This window comes from Dasypus novemcinctus, chromosome X (assembly GCF_030445035.2).
Source record: "Dasypus novemcinctus isolate mDasNov1 chromosome X, mDasNov1.1.hap2, whole genome shotgun sequence".
Taxonomy (NCBI): Eukaryota; Metazoa; Chordata; class Mammalia; order Cingulata; family Dasypodidae; genus Dasypus; species Dasypus novemcinctus.
The window spans coordinates 17,305,307-17,329,759 of NC_080704.1; the positions used below are offsets into that span (position 1 = coordinate 17,305,307).

The 24,453-nt window shown below is 44.1% G+C and overlaps 1 protein-coding gene across 1 annotated transcript in view; it reads right to left on the reverse strand.

Annotated features, from left to right (window-relative positions):
* ASB9 (ankyrin repeat and SOCS box containing 9) overlaps positions 1-24,139 on the reverse strand; it is a 40,796-nt gene extending 16,657 nt beyond the window's left edge. Inside the window, exons 1-5 of the mRNA XM_004449054.4 lie at positions 23,948-24,139; positions 16,009-16,088; positions 7,203-7,310; positions 5,402-5,552; positions 3,866-4,000 (exon numbers count right to left, since the gene is read on the reverse strand). Coding sequence (XP_004449111.1) covers positions 3,866-4,000; positions 5,402-5,552; positions 7,203-7,310; positions 16,009-16,088; positions 23,948-24,038 — 565 coding nt within the window. The 5' untranslated portion in view covers positions 24,039-24,139. The remainder of the gene's footprint in view (positions 1-3,865; positions 4,001-5,401; positions 5,553-7,202; positions 7,311-16,008; positions 16,089-23,947) is intronic.
* Positions 24,140-24,453: the final 314 nt, after the last annotated feature.

Below are 24,453 nucleotides of genomic sequence, written 5' to 3' on the forward strand. Positions count from 1 at the left end.
CTACAGCTGAAATAGGAAGAAGCTGGGACCAGGGAGCCTTAAGAGGGAAGAGGAAGGCTGAACCCTCGCAGACATAGCCCACCATCTTGCTTCAACAAGTGGCAACAGAATTTGGGTGAGGAAGTAACTTTGAGTTGGACTCTTTAGAGCCTTGTAACTGTAAGCTTCCATCCAAATAAATACCCTTTGTAAAAGCCAACAGATTTCTGGTACTTTGCATCAGCACCCCTTTGGCTGACTAACACAGACATTGTAATATTTTTGCAGCAATGGCAAAGAAGATATATCAATTCTGAGACACAACTATAGGGGGGTATAAGGGGATATGGATTTTTCCTTTTGAAGTCCTGGAAACATTCTAAAATTGACTGAGGTGATGATGGCACAACTCTGTGATGAAAATGAGAACCACTGGCGTACACTTTGAATGGACTGTACAAAACATGGGGCTGTATAACTGAGAGAATCCAGTGGTGGAAGATGGACTATGGTTAGCAGTACAAATATGAGAATGTTCTCTCATGAACTGTTCTAATAGTAACAGGGTATAATAATCAAGTAGGTTGGGGGAATAATACACCAAATATAAGATATGTGCTATAGTTAGCAGTAATATTTCAGTGATGCTCTTTCAAAGTTTGTAAGGAATGTTGCACAACAATGCAAGATATTGGTGGTGGGGAGGTGTATGGGAGCCAAGTATGATGATATGCATATTTGTTTTTATAAGTTCACAACTTTTACTATACACTTATTGTTTATGTCTGTTCGTGTATGAATGATAAACTTCAATAAAATTTTATTTTCAAAATGACAAAAATTAGTCTGCTCCTTACTCCTTAAACAGTACTTTTTCCACTACGATAAACGACATGTTAATCTGATTATTCTGAGCTGAATTCTATTTCCAATGTGATAAAGACACTGCAATTTAACCCTTCAGCAGTACTTTCCTTAAAAAGACTCGTTTTGTAATGCATAAAAAAAGAAAAACAACTACAAAACACTGCAAAAAGAACTCCAAGAAGGGAAACGGACTTTGGTCCAGTGGTTAGGGCGTCCGTCTACCGTGTGGGAGGTCCGCGGTTCAAACCCCGGACATCCTTGACCCGTGTGGAGCTGGCCATGCGCAGTGCTGATACGCGCAAGGAGTGCCGTGCCACGCAGGGGTGTCCCCCGCGCCACGCAAGGGTGTCCCCCGCGTGGGGGAGCCCCACGCGTAAGGAGTGCGCCCTTGAGGAAAGCCGCCCAGCGTGAAAAGAAAGAGCAGCCTGCCCAGGAATGGCGCCGCCCACACTTCCCGTGCCGCTGACGACAACAGAAGCGGACAAAGAAACAAGATGCAGCAATAGACACCAAGAACAGACAACCAGGGGAGGGGGGGAAATTAAATAAATAAATAAATCTTTAAAAAAAAAAAAAAAAAAGAACTCCAAGAAAACCTAAACAAATGGAAGGACATTCTGTGTTCATGATTTAAAAGACTACACTAGTGAAGATGTCAGTTTTACCCAAATTGATGATTTATAGATTCAACACAATCCCAATCAAAATCCCAACAGCCTACTTCACAGAAATAGAAAAGTCAATTACCAAATATATTTGGAAGGGAAAGGGGTCCCAAATAGCCAAAAATATCCTAAAAAGGAAGGGCAAAGTAGGAGGACTCATGCTTCCTGATCTTGAAGCACATTACAAAGCTAGAGTGATCAAAACAACATGGTACTGACATAAAGACAGACACATTGATCAACGGAATCTAATTGAGAGCTCAGAAATAGACCCTCAGCTCTAAGGTCAACTGATTTATGATACGGCTACCAAATCCACTTTACCCAGTGAGAATAGTCTCTTCAACAAATGGTGCTGAGACAACTGGATATCCATAACCAAAAGAATGAAAGAGGACCCCTATCTCACTCCTTATATAACAATCAACTCAAAATGGATCAAAGACCTAAATACAAAAAGCAGGACCATAAAACTCCTAGAAGATAATATAGGGAAATATCTTCATGATCTTGTGGTAGGAGGGGGTCCCTTACACCTTACACCCAAAGCACAAGCAACAAAAGAAAAATAGACAAATGGACCTCCTCAAAGTTAAACACTTTTGCACCTCAAAGGGCTTTGTGAAGAAGGTAAAAAGGAAGCCTACTCAGTGGGAGAAAGTATGTGGAAATCACACATCCAGCAAGGGCTTATAATTAATGATATATAAAGAGATCTACAATTCAACAATAAAAAGACAAATGACCCAATTAAAAAATGGGCAAAAAACTTAGACATTTTTCTAAAGAAGAAATAAAGTGGCAAAAACCCACATGAACATATGTTCAACATCACTGGCTATAAGAAAAATTCAAATCAAAGCCACAATGAGATATCACTTCACAACTACTACAATGGCCACGGCTAAGGAAACAGAAAACTACAAGTGTGGGACAGGATGTGGAGAGAGAGGAACACGTATTCACTGTTAGTGAGAATACAGAATGGTACAGCCACTCTGGAAGTCTGCTTGGCAGTTCCTAAGGAAGTTAGGTATGTGACCCGGCAATACCACTATGAGGTATAGACCCAGATGCTCTGAGAGCAGGGACATGGACAGACATCTGTAGACCAACATCCATAGTGGCATTATTCACAATTGCCAAAAGATGGAAACAACCTAGGTGTCCATCAACTGATGAAGGGATAAACAAATTGTGGTGTATACACACAATGGAATATTATTCAGGGGTAATATTTGGGCAAAAACATAATCAAAGGAAACTGTGGACAGTAAAGTAATATTTATAACCTTCCATCAACAGTTTAAAAAAAAAGGAAGTATACTAAGTGAAAGAAACTAGACAAAAAGTACCTATTGTTTTATCCCATGTATACAAAACGTCAATACAAATAAATTATAGAGATGGACATAGATTAGTAGTTATGTATGGCAGGAGAAGAATGGAAAGATTTAGAAGTGACTACTAAAGGATCTTCTTCCTTGTTTTTGTTTTTTGTTGTCATTTTTCTTCTTTTCTCTGTCAATGTGGAGTAATAATGAAAATGCTTTAATATTGATTGATGAATGCATAACTCTGTGACTATACCAAATGGCACTGATGGTACACATTAGATGAACTGTATGGTTTATAAACATATTTCAATAAAATAGCTAATAAAAAAAGAGGAAGAGAGGGGAGAAAATGACTAAAAAAAATGAATCTCCTAATTCATGGCAATGAGTAGAAAGCCATAAGAAATACAAGAATTCCAAGGAGGAATTAGTTACAGGAATCTTCAAGAAGTAAATGGAACTCTGATAACCAGAGGTGATAAAATGGTGTCCCAGGCATTGATAAAGGTTCTGGACAATAGCAGGGAAGTAAAGGGATTCGAATGAGGATATGCAGGCTATTTCAAAGAAAACAAAATATTTACAATGGGCAAAAAATGGGCCAAGCTCAATTTCCAAATCCAAGAGAACTGGTGAAAAAGACCCAAAATAGGAAGACTCAGCCTGAATCCAGTAGTTTTACAAGTTCCTCAGGGGCTAATGATATGAGTGGCAGGAGGGAGGAAGGGAGGGAGGCAGAAGTAAAGGGGAGGAACTAATGAATGTTGAGGACCACCTGGGAGGGAGGCATTACTGTCATCACCCTCCTCACTGTAGTCTTGGTACAAGTTCTAGAACTGAGGTTCAAAGAGTTTTAAAAAATTCCCTATGGGAATATAGCCAACAGGAACACTGATCCTCTCTGATTTCACTGCCCCAACTCTTTCCTCTGCTACAATAGAAGGCACTTTAGAATACACTTAATTTACCTTTCCTTTTCTTTCCTTGTTTTTTTTTTAATTGTTGTTTGGTTTTTACCTGACTCCAGAAGCTTCCTGGCACAGGCTAGCTGCTCGTTTTCACAAGCCAAATACAGCGGAGTGCCCAGATGGCTGATATGGCGATCAATATTGCCCCCGTGAGCTGCCAGAACATCCACACATTCCACGTGACCTGCAGCCCGAGGCCAGAGAAAAGTGTCACAGCACAAGTTCCCGTAGCTAGAGAAACACCACCTTCCCCATCTTTTGCGTGTTGAAATTTGTGACCAACTCATCCAGGGGACTGTTCCCTTTATTTCAAACAGGGAAAGGGTTTCCAACACTGCTCTCCGTTAATGGGTCGGCAAGCCAAGACCTGCAGTTCTGGGTGGAATTCACTTGAGTTTATCAGCCACGGGCAACAACCAGTGACTACGTTTGTATTAATACAAAGGAAGCTATCACATTTCCTTTGTATTCATAATACCATCATCGCACAGAAACTAAAGTAAGAGTTGGGGAGAGCCATCTAGGGGCCAGGACAGAAGATGGACTTGAAGAAGGAATGGCAGCAGCCAGGCCACGGACCAGGGAAGGTAACGGACACTTTGGCCAGTGGCACACCTGAGAGAAACCGGCCACATGGGCACAGGTGAGGCTCAGAAGAAGCTGCCCAACGCAACAAGAGTGGGGCCCTGGCCAGGCACGTGAGGGTCGGTCAAAGCCGAAATCACTCTTCCTTGGCCTAGAATGTCATACTTGAAACATTGCTCCTTTGCTCTTGTTGGGGACCTTTTTAGTTCTACGGGCCCAGTGAACATGAAGAATTAATGCATCTCTTGACAAGTAAAAGCCAAGGCTTTGGGAGATAATTATAATATGGGTTGATCCAGTTGAAACAGCACTGCCTGAAGGATCACTGGCAGCCCCTTGGGGGAAGTGCTTGGACCAACAGAACACTCTCTGGCGAGGAGAAGGTATCAGGAGGAGGAGAACAGCAGAGGAGAGCAAAGCTGGCGATTCTATTTTTTTGTCTCAGAGTTAAGAATATCAGGGCAACTCTGGCTTTATGAAAAGAATGACATAAACAGTATATAACATCTTAAGAGTTCAAAACCTTGAAAGCCGTTTGTTTCACTTAGCAAACGTAGGTGGCCCTGAGACAACACTCTTTCAAGCCTTTAAACTGCAGGCTGTAATTTGCTTCGTAAGATAACTTGATTCCTACAGGGTCATGGATTCAACAATATATGCCCCGAATATTGGTTGAGTGCTGTCTGCTGTGTGTCAGGCTCTGCTCCAGGAACAGAGCAGTGAGCAACATTCCAAGGGCCCGAAAACGTGCTTCTCAAACTTGTGCATCAGCATTACCTGGAGGGCCCGACCCCCAGAGTCCTGAGTCAAGGAGTCTGGGGTGAGGCCAGAGAATCTGCAAGGCTAACAAGTTTCCAGGGGATGCTCAGGTTGCGGGTCCTGGGACCTGATTTTGAGAATCACTGCTCTAAAATGTACCTCCTCTTCCTCTTCTCTTGCAACAGTGAGATGTGTCTGAAGGTATAGGTGGGTGGACCGCTGAAATTCCCAACAGATTTACCTCTCTTGGCTGCTTCATGGATGGGAGATGCCAGGTCACTTTCAGGATGGGGGCAGGCTCCATACTGCAGAAGCAACTTTACGCATTCCTGGCTGCCACTGATACAAGCGTTAAACAGGGGAGTGTGCCAGTCTGTAGTCATGCCATTCACCTGCAAAGAAGAGCGCCAGGATGAAGGCAGCCAGTACCACATCCTGGGTTCAAACCCACGCTCCACCACTCTGGAGCTGCGATTTAACCCCACTGAGCCTTAAATTCCACAGCTATCAAAAAAGGGAGAAGGGAAGCAGACTTGGCCCAGTGGTAAGGGCATCCGTCTACCACATGGGAGGTCCGCAGTTCAAACCCCGGGCCTCCTTGACCCGCGTGGGGCTGGCCCATGCGCAGTGCAGATGCGCGCAAGGAGTGCCGTGCAACACAGGGGTGTTCCCCGCGTAGGGGAGCCCCACGCACAAGGAGTGCGCCCGTGAGGAGAGCCGCCCAGTGCGAAAGAAAGTGCAGCCTGCCCAGGAATGGCGCCGCACACATGGAGAGCTGACACAACAAGATGACTCAACAAAAAAAAGAAACACAGATTCCCAGTGCCGCTGACAACAACAGAAGCGGACAAAGAAGAACATGTAGCAAATAGACACAGAGAACAACAACTGGGGTGGGGCAGGGGAAGGGGAGAGAAATAAAAAATAAATAAATAAATCTTTAAAAAAAAAAAAGGGAGAAAAATCACCTAGCCGTAAAGTTGTTTTGAAAAGCTCCATGTTCTTTTGCCCTTCCAACTAGCTGGAATGGAGGCAACCTGGAAGCAAATATGGGAGCCCCTTGTACAAGACAGTGGAGCCCCAGGAAGAAAGGAGCCTGTGTCCTTGACTCTCTTGGAAGAGAGCCACCTGACCAGGAATGCCCACACTGCAGTTTTGGGTTGGGCAAGAAAGAACTTGTATTGTATTAGGCTACTGAGATTCCAGGGTTTATCTATTGAAGCAGCTTGTGTTACAGTCTCTAAGTCACCTGCTTATCTGGCTATCTCTCCAATTAGATGATACATTTCTAAAAAGGAGGGACTGTTTCATCCAGAGTTAGGCAAAAATAAATGTTCAGTCACCCTTGGTTGAAAAACTATGAGAAACCTGGAAATAATATCCTAATCAGAGTTTCCCACTGCTTTTTTTCTTTTTTTCCCATCGTTTTTGAGTATGAGGGGAACTGAGTTAATGCAGAACTTATGGGCCCCTACTTGAAAATGCAATGACTCTGTATCTTCCTTCTCTAGGATCTCGTTATACCATCCTGATTCTCATTCACAAAATAATTTATGTAGCCAAATATATTTATATACCTCATTTCTCTTAATCATCACAATGCCACAATAAGCTGGACAACTTCTGTGTTATGTCCCCCTTTTCTTCCAGTGTAGTCTCTCAGCTCAGAGGCTAAGTAACTTGGCCAAGTTTTTACAATGTTAGTAGGTGGCAGAGATGAGCTGGGACTGTAATTCAGGTCTCATGAGGCTACACTTTATGTGCTTTCTCTGATACCTCACTTCCTCCCTGCACTCCTAGGAACGAAGGCAGCAGCAGTGTGACAGCCATTTATTCACTAGTGGCTGATAAAGAAAATGGCAGCGATTCGAAATATTCAGGATTTCCTCTATCACTGGAGCAAACAAGCTTGATGGACAGAAAACTCGTATTTATCTCGTATTTTAAATCTGGCTTATCGAAAGTGCTGGAAATTATTCAGAAGGGCACAAACAGTCATTTTTCAGTCTTGATCGCTAAGATGGCACTTGAGCTGCACTTACCTGAGCTCCATAGTTTAACAGAATGCCTGCACAAGAAGCATGACCTCCGAGACAAGCCTCGTGGAGTGGAGACACGTAATCTGCCGTGATGAGGTTCACGGACCACCCCTGCAGGAGGGGAAATGGGCAGAATAAGCAGTGCGCAGTGTCAGTGCCCCGGGGTGGCTTTGCCACCATGACTCCAGGACTATGACGATTCTTTTAAAACTCAACTCAGAATCTGACGATGGGAAATATTGGTAGTGATGTTAAGATAAAAAATAAAAAAAGGATGGTGGCACAACATGGTAAATGTAATTAACGGAACTGAATTTTATATTTGAATGTAGTTTAAAAGGGAAATTTTAGGTTGTAGACATGTTGCTAGAACAAAAATTTAAAATATATAGCCACGGGCTATACAACACAGCAACCCCTTAAGGGAAACCAGAGACTATAGCAATAGCACAATTACAAAACTGGGCTTTCATCAATTGTAACAAATGTACCACACAGATACGAGGGCTTCATAGTTGAGAGAGATATGGGCACCCGGTGTTTTATGCCTAACTTCTCTGTAAGCCCACAATTTCTCTAGTTTAAAAAAAGTGGGAAAAAGGAAGAGTCACACTCTGCTCGAGGGAGTGTATCATGGTGCAACCACTCCGGAAAACTATCTGGCAGTGTCCACTAGAGTTGAAGGCACACCTGCGTATGCCCCAACAACACCCTTTTAGGTGTATACACTCGGGAAATATATACCTGGATACATACACAAGAATATTCCCAACAGCATGGGTCGTAATACCCAAAATCTGGAAACAGAAAAGAATGTTGGGCAAAAGAAGCAAGAAACAAACTAATACCTACCGAATGATTACATTTATACAAAATTGGCCATTAGGCCAAACTACACTACATTGCTAAGAAAATACATATAAAGGAGTTAAAACTAGAAAGAAAAGCCAGGAAGTCAGGGCCTTGATTACTTCTATGGTAGAGGGAGGGGGTTGTGCTTCAGAAGTCCAATAAGGGGTAGCACTTTGGAGAGGCCAGCAATGTGCTATTTTCCCATTATCTTGACCTGGGCGGTAGTCACTATTTGTTCAATTTCACATGTGTGTTTAAGCCATTCTGGTCCCACTGTTTACAATTTATCAGAGAACAGAGACTGTACCTTCCCTTCCTTCATAACCTCAAATCCCACTGGTACCCAATGAACACTCAATAAATGTTTACTGACCCACTGGCTTCAGAAAAATTTGAGTTATTGCACTTATCCCTTCGTAAGAACTCCCTGTGGACTTTACAGTGTGACATCTATTTGATTTTATTATTGTAATTATGATTTTATTACTTTATTGTAGGCCTCATCACAAAGATTTGTCCCCAAATCCTTTTTTTTCCCTCCCAGTACTTTCTGTATTTGCCCAATCTCTTCTACTCACACTGCCAGGAAACACCAGAAATTTCTCACAGCAAAATATGAACTGTATTTTCTCTTATGAGGTATTCCTTTATTATAAACATACTCCTCCAGTTACAGCTGCCATTTTTAAACCAGCATTTAGGTGTATAAACATAAATCCAGGTAAAGGAAAATACAACAAAGAAATGATTCACAATACAAAAAGTTTTACCACACATAACATACTCACATTGCAAAGAGGTTCCTCTGGCAGATTTAGGATTTCATTTACAGAGCATCACCCATCTATGGTTCTACTTTGGATAAACTGTGGCAATTTGTCCGAACTGTCAACAAATCTGAATTACATACTATTATAAGGTAATTTTAAGCCCATTACTTCACACAGGGTCCAGCCCACAGTGGCCTCTCAATTTTAAAAATACTGACTGAATGACTTATTTTTAAGATTTCCATTAGCGAACGTCCCTTCATCTCGGCCTGTGGTCTGAGGCTCCTCTTGGCAGGTCTTTGGGCCTGAGCAATTATCAGGGCATCCATGGGCCGCATACAGTTGTAGCTAGAAGCCTTTTGTCGCAGCTCCAAAATCATATGCCCATCTAGCTGAACCAACTGCCCACAAAGAAGGCTAAGCTGTTTCCAGTTTTCCTCTCCACAGAGTTACCACTTCCTTCTACACTCACAGCAGAAAGTAGATCATGAAACCCCATCTCACTCATGTTCACCTAAACACATCATTCCCTTTGGATTTTTCCCAGGAAAATGAAACCATTTGATGTGAGTTTCCTACTTTCCCCCTTCTCCCCAACCCTGAAATCTCTCTGTAGTTTCTACAGTCTTCTTTGCTCCTTTCTTTGAGGAAGAAACACATGAACCCCTCACCCTAGGCCCCAGGCGGCCCATCACATCACCTGGTCCCTATGCCATGCCCATGACCTTCTTTCGTCCACCTTCTCACATCGTTCCCCACCTCTCCTCTTCAGGCCCACTTTGCTTTTGAATTCCAAGTCTTCCCATCCCTCAATCTTGACCTTCTGCCAAGTTACCACCCAACACTCTTCTTCTGTTCATTGCCCTTGATTCTCAGAGTCTACCCCCATTCTTTCCTCCTACCCATTCTCTCATCTTCTACCCATACCATCCTGCCAAAACTGCTTTCGAAGGTCACCAGTGACTTCTTATCCAATCTAACCTACATTTCTATGTCCTCCACCTCCTTCCTCCTCTAAATTTGCTACATATTCATCCCCAACCTCTCTTCTGGTCTAATCCATGGGCCCAATTGGAATTATATCTGACCTCTGACCCCTTTTTCTCTGTCTCCTTCACTGACTCTTCCTCTTCCTCCTTACATCCCCTATGTAGACATTTTTAAAGTTTCTATCCTCAAATCCTCTTCTTTCATCTCAATACTCTCTACAAATGTGTATATACATATATATATACATATACATATATATATGAAATGACTTTCAAATAGAAGTCTCTACCCCAGGTATGTGTTTCTAACTCCCTGACAGACACACCACTTAGAGACCCAGCTGACAACATAAACTCAGCCTTCATCAACCAAACTCTCCCTGAAAAGAGCTCCTTGTCTTGCCAACCCCAATTCTCTTCATGGCTCTGCCACCTTGTGTCATACCTAGATTGGGACCTCAAACACAGTATATCAGTTATTCCCAATTTCAAATATTGGCACCACCACCTAACCAGCTGTATGACTTTGGTACAGTTACTTACTTCCCTAAGGTCCCTGCTGACCTAACAAACTAAGCCTCTGTTTCCTCATCTGTAAAATGGGGGCAACTGTACCTACATTATAAGGTTATTAGAAGGACTAAAATGTGATGCATGCGTAATGCTTATCAGATAGAAATACTCAGTAACTTCTATGCAATTATTATTACATGAGATTTCTTCTTCTTTATCACTTAGCCTTCAATCAGATGCCACATCCTAAAGATCTGAGGTATAGAATGCCAGGATCTTTCCTAGTTTCCTACCTGAGAGTGGCTTAGCCCTTTAAGGATTGGAGGAAGCAGAACTCAGAGCTTTATCCTAGGAACTGAAAAGCCAGTCCTCACCACTTGCTGCGATGAGACCTTATTCTCCATTTTGACTGTGCATTAGAATAACCTGGGGGAGCTTTAAAACCCATTTTGATGCTTAGGCTGCACTGCAGACAAATTGCCTCAGAATCATGGGGCCATGGGGAAGGTGTGACGGGGGGGCAGGATTCAGGCATCAGTATTTGCAAGAACCTGCAGCCCAGTCCAGTTCAAGGTGATTCTTACGAGCACTCTCTAATGAGCACTTCGATTGAGAACCACCAAACGAAGGCTGTACCAGGGCCAACAGATGCCTTAATTGTTTTCTCCTGACTGAACAACTGCTATTGTTTAATTTTTATTTATTTATTTTGCTTTTTTTTTGTTCTTATTGTTTTTAAGTAAATTTTTATTGAACTGTAAGATATTTTTAAAAAGTTCAAAAATCCTCAGTGCAAATCTCACTGAATTATCGCATAGTAAATATACCTGTAGCAACCACTACACAGGTAAAGAGAAAGGACATTACCAGAAGCCCCACATAAGCCCCATCCAAATGACTGCCCCTCGATGTCTCCAAAGGTATCCACTGGACTGACTTCTACCACCACAGGTTAGTTTTCCCTGGGTTTCAACATCTTATGAACTGAATCATGAAGTATGTATTCGTGTGGGTCCGCTCGGCTACTTTCATTCAACCTTATGTTGGTCAGATTCATTCATTCATCCATTTTCACTGTCATATAGAGTTCCATTGTATAAATATGCCATAATATATTTATCCATTTTACTTTTGATGAGCATTTGGGTTATTCTCAATTTTGCTTTCTGTTAGGGAATAAGTCCGCTATGAATATATGTGTACATATATTTTGATGAACACATATACACATACCTATTGTATATATGCTTAGAAATGGAATTGCTAAGGTTATAGGGTAGGGCTATTTTTAGCTTTAACTAACAATTTCCCAAAGTGGTATGCACAAATTTACTCTCCCACGAGCAACATAGGAGTGTTCCAATTGCTCCACATCCTTGCCAACACCTGGTATTATCAGTCTTTTAAAACTGAACCATTCTGTACTGGCATAAAGACAAATGCATAGGCCAATGGAACTGAACTGATGGTTAAGAAACAGACCCTCACATCTATGGTCAAGTGATATTTGACAAGCCTGTCAGTCCATTCAACAAATGGTGCTGGGAGAACTGGATATTCATAAGAAGGAAAGAGGACCCCTATCTCACACCTTATACAAAAATTAACTCAAAATGGATTAAAAAAAGCCTAAACAGAAAAACAAGAACCATAAAGCTTCTAGAAGAAAATGTAGGAAAATATCTTCAAGACCTGGTGGTAGGTGGTGGATTCTTAAAGGAGATAAAAGGAGGACTGAGATGGACTACTGATGTTTAACAGATTTAGAAGTTTTAATTAACTTTACTGTAAAAGTGTGGAAATGTATAGAGTTGATGGTAACACATTATAATGGGTAACAGATGGTTTATAAATCAGAATGTGGCTGAAAAGGGCAGTCTAGGGACGTAAATGGCAATTGAAAGAAAGCTAGAGAATAATCTATGGACTGAATAACACAGTAAACCCAGAGGTGGATGAGAATTGTGGTTGATGGTACAGATTTAAGGGGGTCTTTTGTGAGCTAGAGCAGATGTACGTCACTACTGCAGGGTGGTGGGAATGTGGAGAAGCATGGGAGAAGTATAACTGGAGTGACTTATGGACTGCAATTAACAGTTACAATTAATACTGTAATATTCATGCATCTATGCCAAAGATGTACTGTGTTGATAATGGGAGGTATGGAAAAAGTGTGCAAAATGTATGCTATGGAACTGGTAATAGTCTGATGACATTATTTCACAATCTGTAACAAATGTTCCACCATGGTGTGGTGTGTTGATAGAGGGGGGTTGTATGGAAATCCTGCACATGTGCATGATTGTTTTGTAAATTCACAACTGCTGTCATAAAAATATATTTTAAAAATATTAATAGGGTGAGTTGGGGGAAAATACACCAAATATAAGATAAGAACTATAATTAGTAGTAAGATATTGACAATATTCTTTCATGATTTGTAACAAATGTCTTACAACAATGCAAGGTGTTGGTAGTGCGTTGATGTAGGGGACCCCTATATGATGTTACTTACGTATGTTTGCTTTGTAAATTCACAACTTTCACTACACATTTATTGTTTATATATGTTTATGTATGTGTGATGTACTTCAATAAATTTTTTAATGCCAAAAAAAGCTGAACCATTCTCGTGTGGGTAGGGGTGTGAGTAGGTGGGAGTTAATGGCACCTCATCATTGTAATTTGCAATATCCCAATTCCTAGTATATTTTGATACATTTACTGAACATTTGGATATTACCTTTCATGAAGTGCCAGTTCAAGTCTCTTGCTTATTTTTCTATTGGGTTGCCTGTCTTTTTCCTACTGATTTTCAACTAGGAACATGAATCCTTTGTCAGATATATGTGTTGCAAAATACCTTCTCCCAGTCTATCGCTTGTCTTCTCACTTTTAAAATACTGCCTTTTGATGAAAAAGTTCTAAATTTTTAAAAAGTCCAATTTATCAGTATTTTTGCTCCTTTTCTCATTCTATGCATATCTCTCTCTCCTACAACTGTCAAACTGGCCTTTTAAAAAAAATCTCTGAACACCATGGTTCTACAGGAGCTTTAAAAAATGCCAATGCATGAGCCCTAACATCGCTCAAATCAAAATATCTACGTGGAGGCCCAGGCATTATTATTTTTTTCAGGCGGTACCGGGGATTAAATCCAGGACTTCATACTTGGGAAGTAGGCATTCAACCATTGAGCTACATTTCCTCCCCAATGACAGTTGGTTTTTTCATTTGTTTGTTCATTTGTTTTTAGAAGGTACCAGGGGTTAAACCCACGACCTCATATGTGGGAAGCAGGCACTCAACCACTTGAGCTCCATCCACTCCCTGGCACTGTTGTTTTTAAAAACTTCCCAGATTATTCTAATATGAAGCCATGATAAAGAATGATTAGTTATAGATTCAGATTCCTCCTTCTTGGACTTACTGGACATGATTTTTATAATTCAGTAATCTCTTTGTTTTATAACCATTTAATCCTTTCTTTTACCTCTCTTACTAAAACATAAGTTTGTTTAGTTTAGCAACACTGTTTTCCATTATTCTTTGATTATCTGAATAGGAGTCATAGATACAATTGGTGCTGACAGTAATTGGACTAGGTAATTTATATATGTTATCTAGGTTCATTCTCTCAAACCCATCTACATAGACTGAATTTTTGGTCTCAATTCTTCATCCTCCTGCAGTAGTACAATAGATTCACACCTTTGCCATGACCTCACAGTTGACAGAATGTCCTTCCTTGACCTCTGACTTTGGACTCAGTCATGTGACTTGGTTTTATTTCAGCAGATGTGACACAGGCAAAGACCTGAAGTATTCCTGCACGGTTAGGCTTGCCCTCCTGTGCTCCACCCTTTTGCTATGAGGAGAAAACTCCTCAGGTAGCTACTGGTCCCAGGGGGATGAGACATAGCAGCAGAGGTACACCCAACCCACAACCTTGGGGCCTCACCCAGCCAAGCCAAGTCTAGATGAGCTGACACACTGAGCTACTGAGTTTTGGGGTTGTTTGTTACACAGCAAGACTTGAACTAATACAAGCAGGTAGGTATTAGAATGCTCATTTTTCTGAAGGCAGAAATTGAGATCCCAAGAAGACAACTTTCTCAAATAATGCAACAGAGTTTGCACAAAGGCACGGGACTGGTTGATGGTCAATAAGCATAGAAATACTCAATATAGATGAGTATCTGTCCAATCAACAAGTGATACATAAAAGCTACAATGATAATTTTCCTCCGGTCAAAATATGATAAATTTTTCATTTTATCTGAGAAGCAGGATAACTTCTTTTAGCTAGAATTAGGTACCATATTGTCTATTTAAATTTATTTTTAAAAGCTGCTGCTAGCAGAAACAGCTTACGACAGTGGTTTAGGGTAGTCTAAAATTTTTCTTTGTACACTGTTTTTTTAATAGGATTTCTTATTCTGGATAAGTCCATTAACTTAGAACAAAAAAAGAAGCATGTTTATTTTCACTAACCTCTAACTAAAATTTAGCATGCCTTTCAATTACGAATGTAGAAAACAAACCACAGTAGCAATAGCAGAATGTAAAACTGTCACTGATAGGAATCCCAGATATTTATATTGTACTAACAGTCATTGCAGATATCCAAAATATCTCAAACTACATGCTCCCCCTACGTAGATATTATAATAGTTACTAGACTCACCACTAGATCTTGTTATTTAGTGCATTAATGAAGAAGTCCTTGTATTATTATGCAACACATTAGTTTTCCAATACTTTGATAGGATTTATGTTGACTTTTTACATTAAAAATGCTATTCTGGGAAGAGGTTTATAAGGCTTTGCCAGTCTCCCAAGGGAATCCATGCACAGAAAGGGTTAAGAGGTGGAGGCTTAAAAATCTATAATCTTTTTAGCAAACAGAACATTCTGGAACAAAAACTTTATTAGGATTTTTGAATGGTGATTTAGACTGCTTTCTTAAAAGTGCCTTTGCTTAGGTTCCCAGTCATTTCAAACCAGCAAAACTCAAATTAACGTGTACTTAAAAGTTACACCTGAGGAGCAGAGAAACAAAAATCAAACTGTTCAGAGCCACTGTCAACTGAAGATCTAATGAAATTAAAAATAGCCTTGAAATGATAAGCTTCTATTTTTAAAAGACATTTTCAAGCATTTATTTTACACTGGGATTTTTTCAACTCTGCCACAATTGATATTTTAGGCCAAATATTTCTTTGATGGTAAGGGTGGCAGCTGTCCTGTGTATTGTAAGATGTTTAGCTGCATCGCTGGCTTCTAGATGCCAATAGCACCCCTCTCCCCAGATGTGACAACCAAACACGTCTTTAGACACTGTCAAATGTCCCCTGTGGTGCAAAGTTGCCTGAGGTTAAGAACCACTCTTTTACATGATCATTTTCCGGAACAACGTCTAATGAATAAAGTGAGGTCAACTTGAACGTACTTATTTGCCCCTTGTTCATTCAACAGATATTTACCGTAGTGCCTTCTGTATGCAAGGAATTGTTCTAAACTCTAGCATTATGCCAGCAAACAAAGAAATGTTTTGGCAGAATGGGATTTACCTCAGTTTGCTGAAGAGGAAATGTATATATTTTAGTTTCAGACTATGGCTTCTTTACTCAGTGTGGCAAGCAATAGGATGTTCTTAATAGTCACCATTTTTCAAAAAGCTACCTGTCTGATGAGGTTCCTCACAGAGAGCAGACGTCCTTGAACTGCAGCTTCATGCAGAGGAGACCAATCAGACACAAAATCTGTGCGGAAAGAGAGGAACAGGTTACATGTTTCTAAGGTACTGCAGACCCCAGGGGCTTATCCTTGCCCAGCCATAAGCGTCCAAAACTCCCACTGTGACACCTACATTTCTCTCCTCAATTGAGGTTTTTCATCTGAGAACTTGTGAGTTTACAAAACAGTCACGCCTATCATATGGGATTCCCATCCCCCGCCCCACCACCACCACCTTACACTGATGTGACGTGTTATACATGATGAAAGAGCATCATCATCATAGCATGGCTCTCCATAGACCATAGCTCATATTTGGTGTATTATTCCTACAAACCTTCCTATGATGAACACCATGTATTAATATTGTACACTTGTTATAGTTCAGGAGTGAACGCTCTCATACTTGTACCGTTAACCACAATCCATCTTCCACCACATGGTTCACTGGGTGATATGGTCCCCTGCCTTCTACAACCCATCCAAACAGCGCCACATACTAATAGCAGTGATCACTTACGTAATTACACGTACCCAGGCTTGGAATCAACCCAAAAGGGAACCAAGCCTATTTATGGGTTACCTCCAGCCCCAACGTCAAGCACAAATCAGAGTTTGGTCTGACCTTGTAACAGGGGTTTTGCCCCCAAAGGCAAGGTGGCTAAGAGCAAGTTCTGAACTCAGACCCGCCTGATGTCTTCTGAGCTGTGGGTCCCCGGATGAGCTCTGAGTCTCACTTTCCTTTTCCATCAAGTGAGGACAGTGACATACTTACCTGGGGCTCCATACATAATGACCTACTCTTATTACCCAATCCTAACACCAGACAGTTTTGAGTACATCCCATAATCGCTGCAATTTCCAACAGGCAATTTCTTCCACGGCCACGGAAGAAGAATACAAATTCCTGAGAAGGCAGACTGCAAACCTTACCTCCACACATCAAATGCTTTCCTCTCCTTCCGCATCGAGTAGGGATGGAACCTAAATGAGGCGGAGACCTCGATTTTTCTCATCTCCAGCGGTGTCTGCTTTCCAGAACGAACCAGATGCGGAGGTCAGACTGCAAGCAGGCCACTGGGCGGCCTGAAGGAGCAGGCTGCAGCTCCAGCTCTGCCAGCTTCAGGCAACTAAGTGCCCACAAGGCAGAATGGTCTGATAGCCGCTGTGCCTCGCCTGGGAGCTGGTATCTCCTGCAAGCTGAGAAGCCCTGCAGCATCGAGCTGGCTCCTCCTCCCTTGCTATCGGAAAAGCCCGAGAGCACTTAGCACTTCCCGCCGGCCAGCGGAGGCCTGCCTGCCACCCGGAGCCATCAGTGCCCTGGACAATCTGTCCCAGCGAGCACATGATTATCTCCCAGATGGACTCCCTCGGCCTTGAGCGCAGTCAAGGAAGCCGGGTGAGCACGCCCACACACTGCCCATCCAACCTTTCCTTCTGGAGTCGCTAAGGAACGCGGGACTCTTGAAGGAAAATGGCCTTTCCTACCTGCAAAGCTGACGTGCAACAGCTACCGAGTTCCTTCGCAGCATGCGCCAAGGTTCCTAACTCTCTCAAGAATAATGTCCCTGTGTTTTAGGGCTTGGGACCTAAAATCTAGACTGCAGATATGCAAAGATTTAGCTCCATATTAGAATAAAAAAGGACGGCTCAGTTCCACCCTGTGGGTGCTGAGAATGCAAAATTCCATCCATGCAAAATCCTGAGAGTGAAGAGCCAAAAATTGGGAAAGGTTTTAAATAGATGTGCAAATGTATACTAATGGACTGCTATGTGTGTGAAGGCTAATCCATTTTTGCCCTCCCAAGTGCATAGCTAGTAAGAAATATAGCTGCTACAGCCTTTCTTAAAATTACCTAAGGTAATTACAGTTGATAACTTCAACAGTCCAGGCAGGTAATTTGGGTCCTAAACTGTAATGCCGTTCAGATTTCATGAAAATGATGCAAATATATTATCAAGTGTAAATTAAAACAGGGTTTACTTTCTGCTCATTCAGCATGGAACACTTGCTCCCTCTTTTTACAGTAAATAATGAGGTACTTCTGCAAGAGAAAAGCGAAGACTACCCGGGGTTTTGCACCTCTGCACTACAAAGTAACCTTTACAGAGACAGCCTGTCTCTGAACAGGACAGTGGGACCCTGGAACACAGAGTACGGAACAGGGGGGCTGATAATGTTCTCATCTATGTATTTGTATCTTTTCTCTCTCTCTCTACGTATATACGCACACACACAAAAAAAACAGATTTATTGAGATATAATTCACATACCATACAATTCATCTTTCTAAACAGTACAATTCAATGGTTTTCAGTATATTCAGAGTTGTGAAACCATAACTACAATCAACTTTTATAATACACAGAAGTTGTGAACTTAAGAAAACTACAATCAATTTTTGAACATTTCCATCACACAATTCCCCCCCCCCCCCAAAATAACCCACTGCCCATTAGCAGTTACTCCCCATTTCCTCTTCCCCCAGTGCCTGGTAACCACTGATCTACTTTCTTTCTCTATGGATTTGCCTTTTCTGGACACTTCATAGAAATGGGATCATACAACCTGGATCTGGCTTCTTTCACTTAATATAACTGCTTTCAAAGTTCATCCATGCTGTAGCACATATCAGAACTTCATTCCTTTTTATTGTGATATCCCATTGTACAGACAGGCAACATTTTAGTTACCCATTCGTCAGTTGATGGACATTGGGGTTGTGTCCACTTTTTGCTGCTAGGAACACTGGTACAGAAGTTTTTGTGTGGACGCATCTTTTCAATTCTCTTGGGCATATACCTAGGAGTGGAATTGCTGTAGGATATGGTAACCCTACATGCAAACTTTTGAGGAACTGCCAGGCTGTCTTCCAAAGCAGCTGCACCCTTTTACACTCCCATCAGCAGTGTGTCCTGTCCCCCTTCTAACTTAAAAAGTCATTTCATTCCAGAGCTTGGTAAACCTGTCCCAGTGTGCCCGTGCTCATGCCAAGAAGAAAAAGTCAGGTCCTGGCAAAGCCAAAATCCACCTCAAATTTACAGAAGGATTTTAGCCTTTGCAGGTCTCGGGACAACGAAGTGATTCTGGAAAAGCTTAAAGAGCAAATAATGTGCACATGTATACACAGTTCAGGAGATGCCATAATTTGCCAGATGGGTTGGTCCCACAGTCTATCACTAGCGCTTGAAAACACTCAAGAGATAGCTAAGAAGTGCATCTTGGGTAAAGCGAAGAAGGGTTTCCCCGGGAGGGTCCAGGAGATGCTTCTCCAGAGTTTTCTAGAACCCACAACCCAGGCAGGTAATAAGCCACAGGCTCAGGCGGGAACAGGCAGGAAAGAGGGCCCATTCTTGGCAGAACATGGACAATGGGCACTGTGATGGATGAAAGGGAGACTCAAGGTCACAACCCCCTTTTCCACTGGCCCCACCAAAGTCTTTGAAACTCAAGGACCACTACCTGTCTACAACACGGGTATCCAAGCCCTTGGCATATGTTACAGAAAACTCCCCCACGCTTGTGCAGCCAGGGTCTATTGGTTTTGCTGCCAAAAAAATAGATGCCAAACAGGTTGCTGGCAATGCCCCAGGTCCTGTGGTATTGTTCGGGATTCAAATGGAGCTGGGAGCTCTCTCCCGCGGAAAGCAATTAGCATCATTAAACCACCTTTCCTTCCGGGCACTTTCAAATTGTGCCTCCATCAAGCCCTGCAGCACCTTAGAAAGGCTACCGTTCCTGTTTTTATTGCAATTTCTGGAATGATTTTCAAATTTCCCATTATTTCAGAAGAGCTTTAAAATGGGGCAATTGGTACATTCCTAAGAGAGCTAGTGAGGACACGGAGAGCCCCCGGCGGGGGCGGGGCAGCAGCAGAAATTTAGCCTTGCCGGGAAACCTCTCGCCAGGTCAGGGGCCCAAAAGAGAAGCCCGGTTGCTCTGGGGGGTGGGGACACTCGTCTTTGGTCTTTGGATGCCATAAGGACTGTTTCAGTGGCACGCCCCAACACCAGAGAGCATCTGGGGGGCTGATTAGGATTACAGGGGCCGCTGCCTTGATTCCAAAACAAAGGGAGGAGCTAAAGAGAAACCGAGGTTCAAGGTCAGAAGCAGGGCAAGCCGAAAGGCCCACGGAGACTGACCTTGTGAACTGTCCGGCAAGCCAGTCCTGACCATTGCCATCCTTTCTCCCTCTCTGTCTCCAGCAGGCTCTCTCACCCTCGCCACTCTCTCCCCTGCTCCTCCCCCCCCCCCCCCACCAATCCCTGGCTCCTTTTATAAGGAGTTGCCTTCTCCCTAGGGACCTCAAGTCGCCACCCATCCTGTCTGACCAAGAAGATTTCCCCAGAAGATCCTTCCCTGTTTAGATGCCCCAATATGGAAAGCTTCACCGCCAGAGTGAAATTGCTTCCAATCCGGGACGGTGCACGGGAATACTCGCTACAGGCTGTCTCCATTTTGCAAGGCCAGTGACAGCCCTAAAGGTGGGAGCCTGCAGGTACCCAAAAGGCTAACAGTGTTAGCTGGTCAGTGAGATTACCAGGAACGGTGAGTTTATCCTGCAATGTACCTTCCAAAGTCTCCACAAGCAGGTATTTTCATGGGGTGGGAGTACCCCACCTCTTCTCCCCTGGTCCCGGGGCAGGGGAGTCGAGCATTACACCCATCTCTAGGAAGAGTGGCCTGCCATCTTCACACAGTCTTTCTCCTCAAGGAAAGCCTGCGGGTGGAGGTGGGAGCAGAGGAGTTCAACCCCTGACTCACACCAGTGCCTACTGACGCGCCTCACCTGAGCCCCGTTTCTCTGCCGAGCCACTGGCCAAAGGGTACCACATTCCACATTTCACAAAGGCCAAGACTTCACAAACAAGCACAGCCCAGCTATAACTGAGGTTTCATCCAAGACACAGGCCTGCCAGGAAGCAGGGAGAGAACCACTTTTTCTGCGTCGGGAGAGAAAGCAAGTCTGGGAAGGCTTCCTGGGGGCAGCGGCTCGGCTGGGTGTGGAAGATGAGTAGGAGTCTGCCAGTCAGAGGCAGGGTAGAAGGGGGTTAGAAAGCAGGCGTTTGGGCATCTGCCCTGTGGGTTTGGGGTATTTTTTTTTTTGAGGTACCAGGGCCCAGAGATTGAACCCAGGACCTCGTATGTGGGAAACTGGAGCTCAACCACTCAGTCCCACTGGCTTCCCTGAGTTGGTTTCTTTTTTCTGTTTTGCTTGTTCTTTGTATTTTTTTGTTTTTTCAGGAGGTACCAGGAACTCCCACGTGGAAGGCAGGCACTCAACCACTTGAGCCACATCGTTCCCTGTGGCGTCTTTTGAAAACTTCTCTTCCCCTAGTCCCTGTGAAATTACACAACCCCAGCACCCTCAGGGTGCTCTCTTCCTGCTCCTCAGACCAAGGATGGACCTCGGTCGCCCTCAGGAGGCCCATCCCAGGGCTCCCTCCTTGGCCCTCGGCTTTTGGCCCCCCGGGGACAATTTCCCCTTTGCCCACGTTTCAGCGCCAGCCCCTCTGCAGAACATTCTCAGGTCTCTGACTGCCGGCCTGTATTCGTTCCCAAGGCTTAGGGAGGCGCACAGCGTCCTGCTGGGCACCCGCCTGCGGCACCGTCACACTACGTTCCCATCAGAACCGCTCCCCCTCCGCTCCCAAACCCACGGGCCTTTCCGTTTTCTCTCTTAGCTAGCTCCCTTATCTGACATTAATTGAGGCTCAAAAACACCCCAGTCTTGGCTGCCTCCTCTCCTCCGGCCTCAACATTTAAGCCGGCAACGTAGCCTGATTCCTTTTTCCTTTGAAATAGTGCCCATGTTTTCCCATTCTCTGCTGCTTCCGAAGTTCCATCCAAATCTAAGCTCCATGCTTGGGTTAGTGCAGTGGTTCTCCAAGTGTGGCCCCTGGGACCAGCACAAGCGTTACTTGGGAACCTGTTATACATGCAGATTCCCAGGGCCCACCCCAGACCTTCTACTGTACCAGAAATCCGGGGTGGGGGTGGGGGGGGCCCCCTCACTGGCGTTTTTAAAAACCCTCCAAGTGATGCTGCTGATGAAAGGTTGAACCAGTGGAGTAATGCAGGAATCTCCTGCGAGCCTTCCACGAGCCATCCTGGATGTAGCTCCCGGATCAACTTACTCACTGTTATTTATTCTGCTTATTTAATGGTCTCCGCTCCAGAACCATCAAGGGCTCCTAATTCCCTGCCTCAGGCAAGCTAAACTCCCCGGCCTGGCTTTTAAAGCTCCATTATCAGGCACCACCACTCCAAACTTGTCCTCCTTAGATGGCCTGAGACACTGCATTCTAGCTGAGACAATGGCCTCACTTTCTAAGTCCTGTACCCTGGAGGGTAACGCCTGCTCACCCCCACCCAGGTTGGATTAGGACCTTTAGAAACCCTAACAGTGAAGAGAGTCTGCTACCCGCCCCCATGGAAATAAAATTAGAAACACTTAGCTGGAAGATAATTGGAGGTTCAACCGAAGGACTGACTCTCCCCCGGAATAACCAATTAGCGCGAAAAAGGTGCAGCCTGCTCAGGAGTGGTGCCGCACACACAGAGAGCTGATGCGGCAAGACCATGTAACAAAAAGAGACACAGATTCCCGGTGCAGACGGGCTCCCAGTGAGTGGACACAGGGAGCAGACCCGGGCAGGGGGAAGGAGGGGGAAGGGGAGCGAAAGAAAATAAAAAATCTTTTAAAAAAATGATTTAGGGGAGAAGGTGTAGTTCAGTGGTTGAGTGCCTGCTTCCCATGTACGAGGTCCCAGGTTCAATCCTCCGTACCTCCTAAAAAAACATAGGGCAAAGCCCCCTCCCCTCCAAAAAAAAGAAAAATTAAAAACCTATTTCTCAGGGGAGCAGATGTCGCTCAAGTGGTTGAGTGTCTGCTTGCCATGTACAAGGTCCCCTGTTCAATCTCCGGTACCTCCTAAAAAAAAACACACAAAGCTATTTATGAAATTATTTTTAAAATGTGTTTTTTTGGTTCCACCCTGTTTTCCTAGAGCACCAAGTTCATGCTCAACATATCTGATTAATCCAGTTCTCCTCTATGGATCCAAATCCTATTGACTGTTGAGTGTTCAACTCATTTCATGAGCAAAATTGAAAAAATGAATGAACGATAGCCTTGTCCACTCAACCAGTCGGAGAAAAGGCGTTCTTTATTTTATTTCCTGTGTTTCCCCCATACTGCGGGAATTAATAACTCTTAGCAGATCGCACGGTTGTCCATTGCCTCTGGGATCCACAAGTGTTGTGGGCAGTCAGCTACCAGCGTTTCTCCTTAAAGCTGCCTAAATCCTTTCAGCCAGCAGGTACCTGGTGAATGCTTTCAGGGCTGTGAAAGTGCCTGGTGACAAAGGACTTTTAAAAACTAGCAAACACACCACACAAGAGGGTAAGAATCACACCTGTAAGACACTTCTCCAAAGTTAAAAAAAAAAATACTTTTTAAAAGGAGCCAACCCGTAGGCAATGTTTAAACATCATCCATTAACTCTGCCCCCCCCGAATGCCAAATACCTATAACTTTTGAAGAGAAGAAATGGCTTAACAGAAAAAAAAAAAAAGTTCCGTAATTATAAGTAACTTTTAAACCTCCGATTTAATAAGTGACGCATTTGACCCCCAAAGAACAGTTTCTTGGCGCCGAAGTTTCTGTGGGAAAATAGTCGGTGAAAACGGAATTGTTAGCGTTCGGGGGACTCTGGGATACAGATGAGAACCTTTTACCGGGTGCGTCCCGGCCAGGGGCGGACGGCGCGTTCGGGGCGCGCACCTCCCACAGAGCGCCGAAACGCCTCGAGCCGTCGCCTTTCTCCCAAGCCCCGGGGCCCCCCTCCTCAGCCCTCGGCTTCCACAGCGCAGATAACTCACCGCCCATCAGGGAGTCCGGAAAGCGCCGGGGGCTCCGGGGGTACCCTCGCCCCGGGGACTTGCCGCTCCAGTTGCCTCCTCGGCCGGCCATCGTGCGCTCCCGCGCTCGCCGAACGCCGCGCGCCCCGTCGGTAGCTCAGGGACGCCAAGCTCCCGCGCGCCCCCTGCGCCTGGGAAACGCCACCTCGCGGGCCGGCTGCGCCGCGCGCAGCAGGAGAGGCGGGCGCGGCGATCGCGGCGCGCTACCTGCAGGCAGGCACCCGCGCACGCTCCACCTAGCTGGCTGGAGGCCGGCCAAAGCCCCCAGCAGCCCCCAGCAGCCCCAGGCGGCAGGATCGCTGATGTCACGTCCTTTCCCAAACTGAGACCAATCGGTGAGGCGGCCTTGGCGTTTATCAGGAAGCAAATTCAAAGTTTGTAACACGGGCGCGTGAACCGGGGTCGGGGCGAAGGCAGCCGCGCGCCCGCGGCGCTGTGCTCCCCTCCCCTCCCTGCTGCGCGGGGTT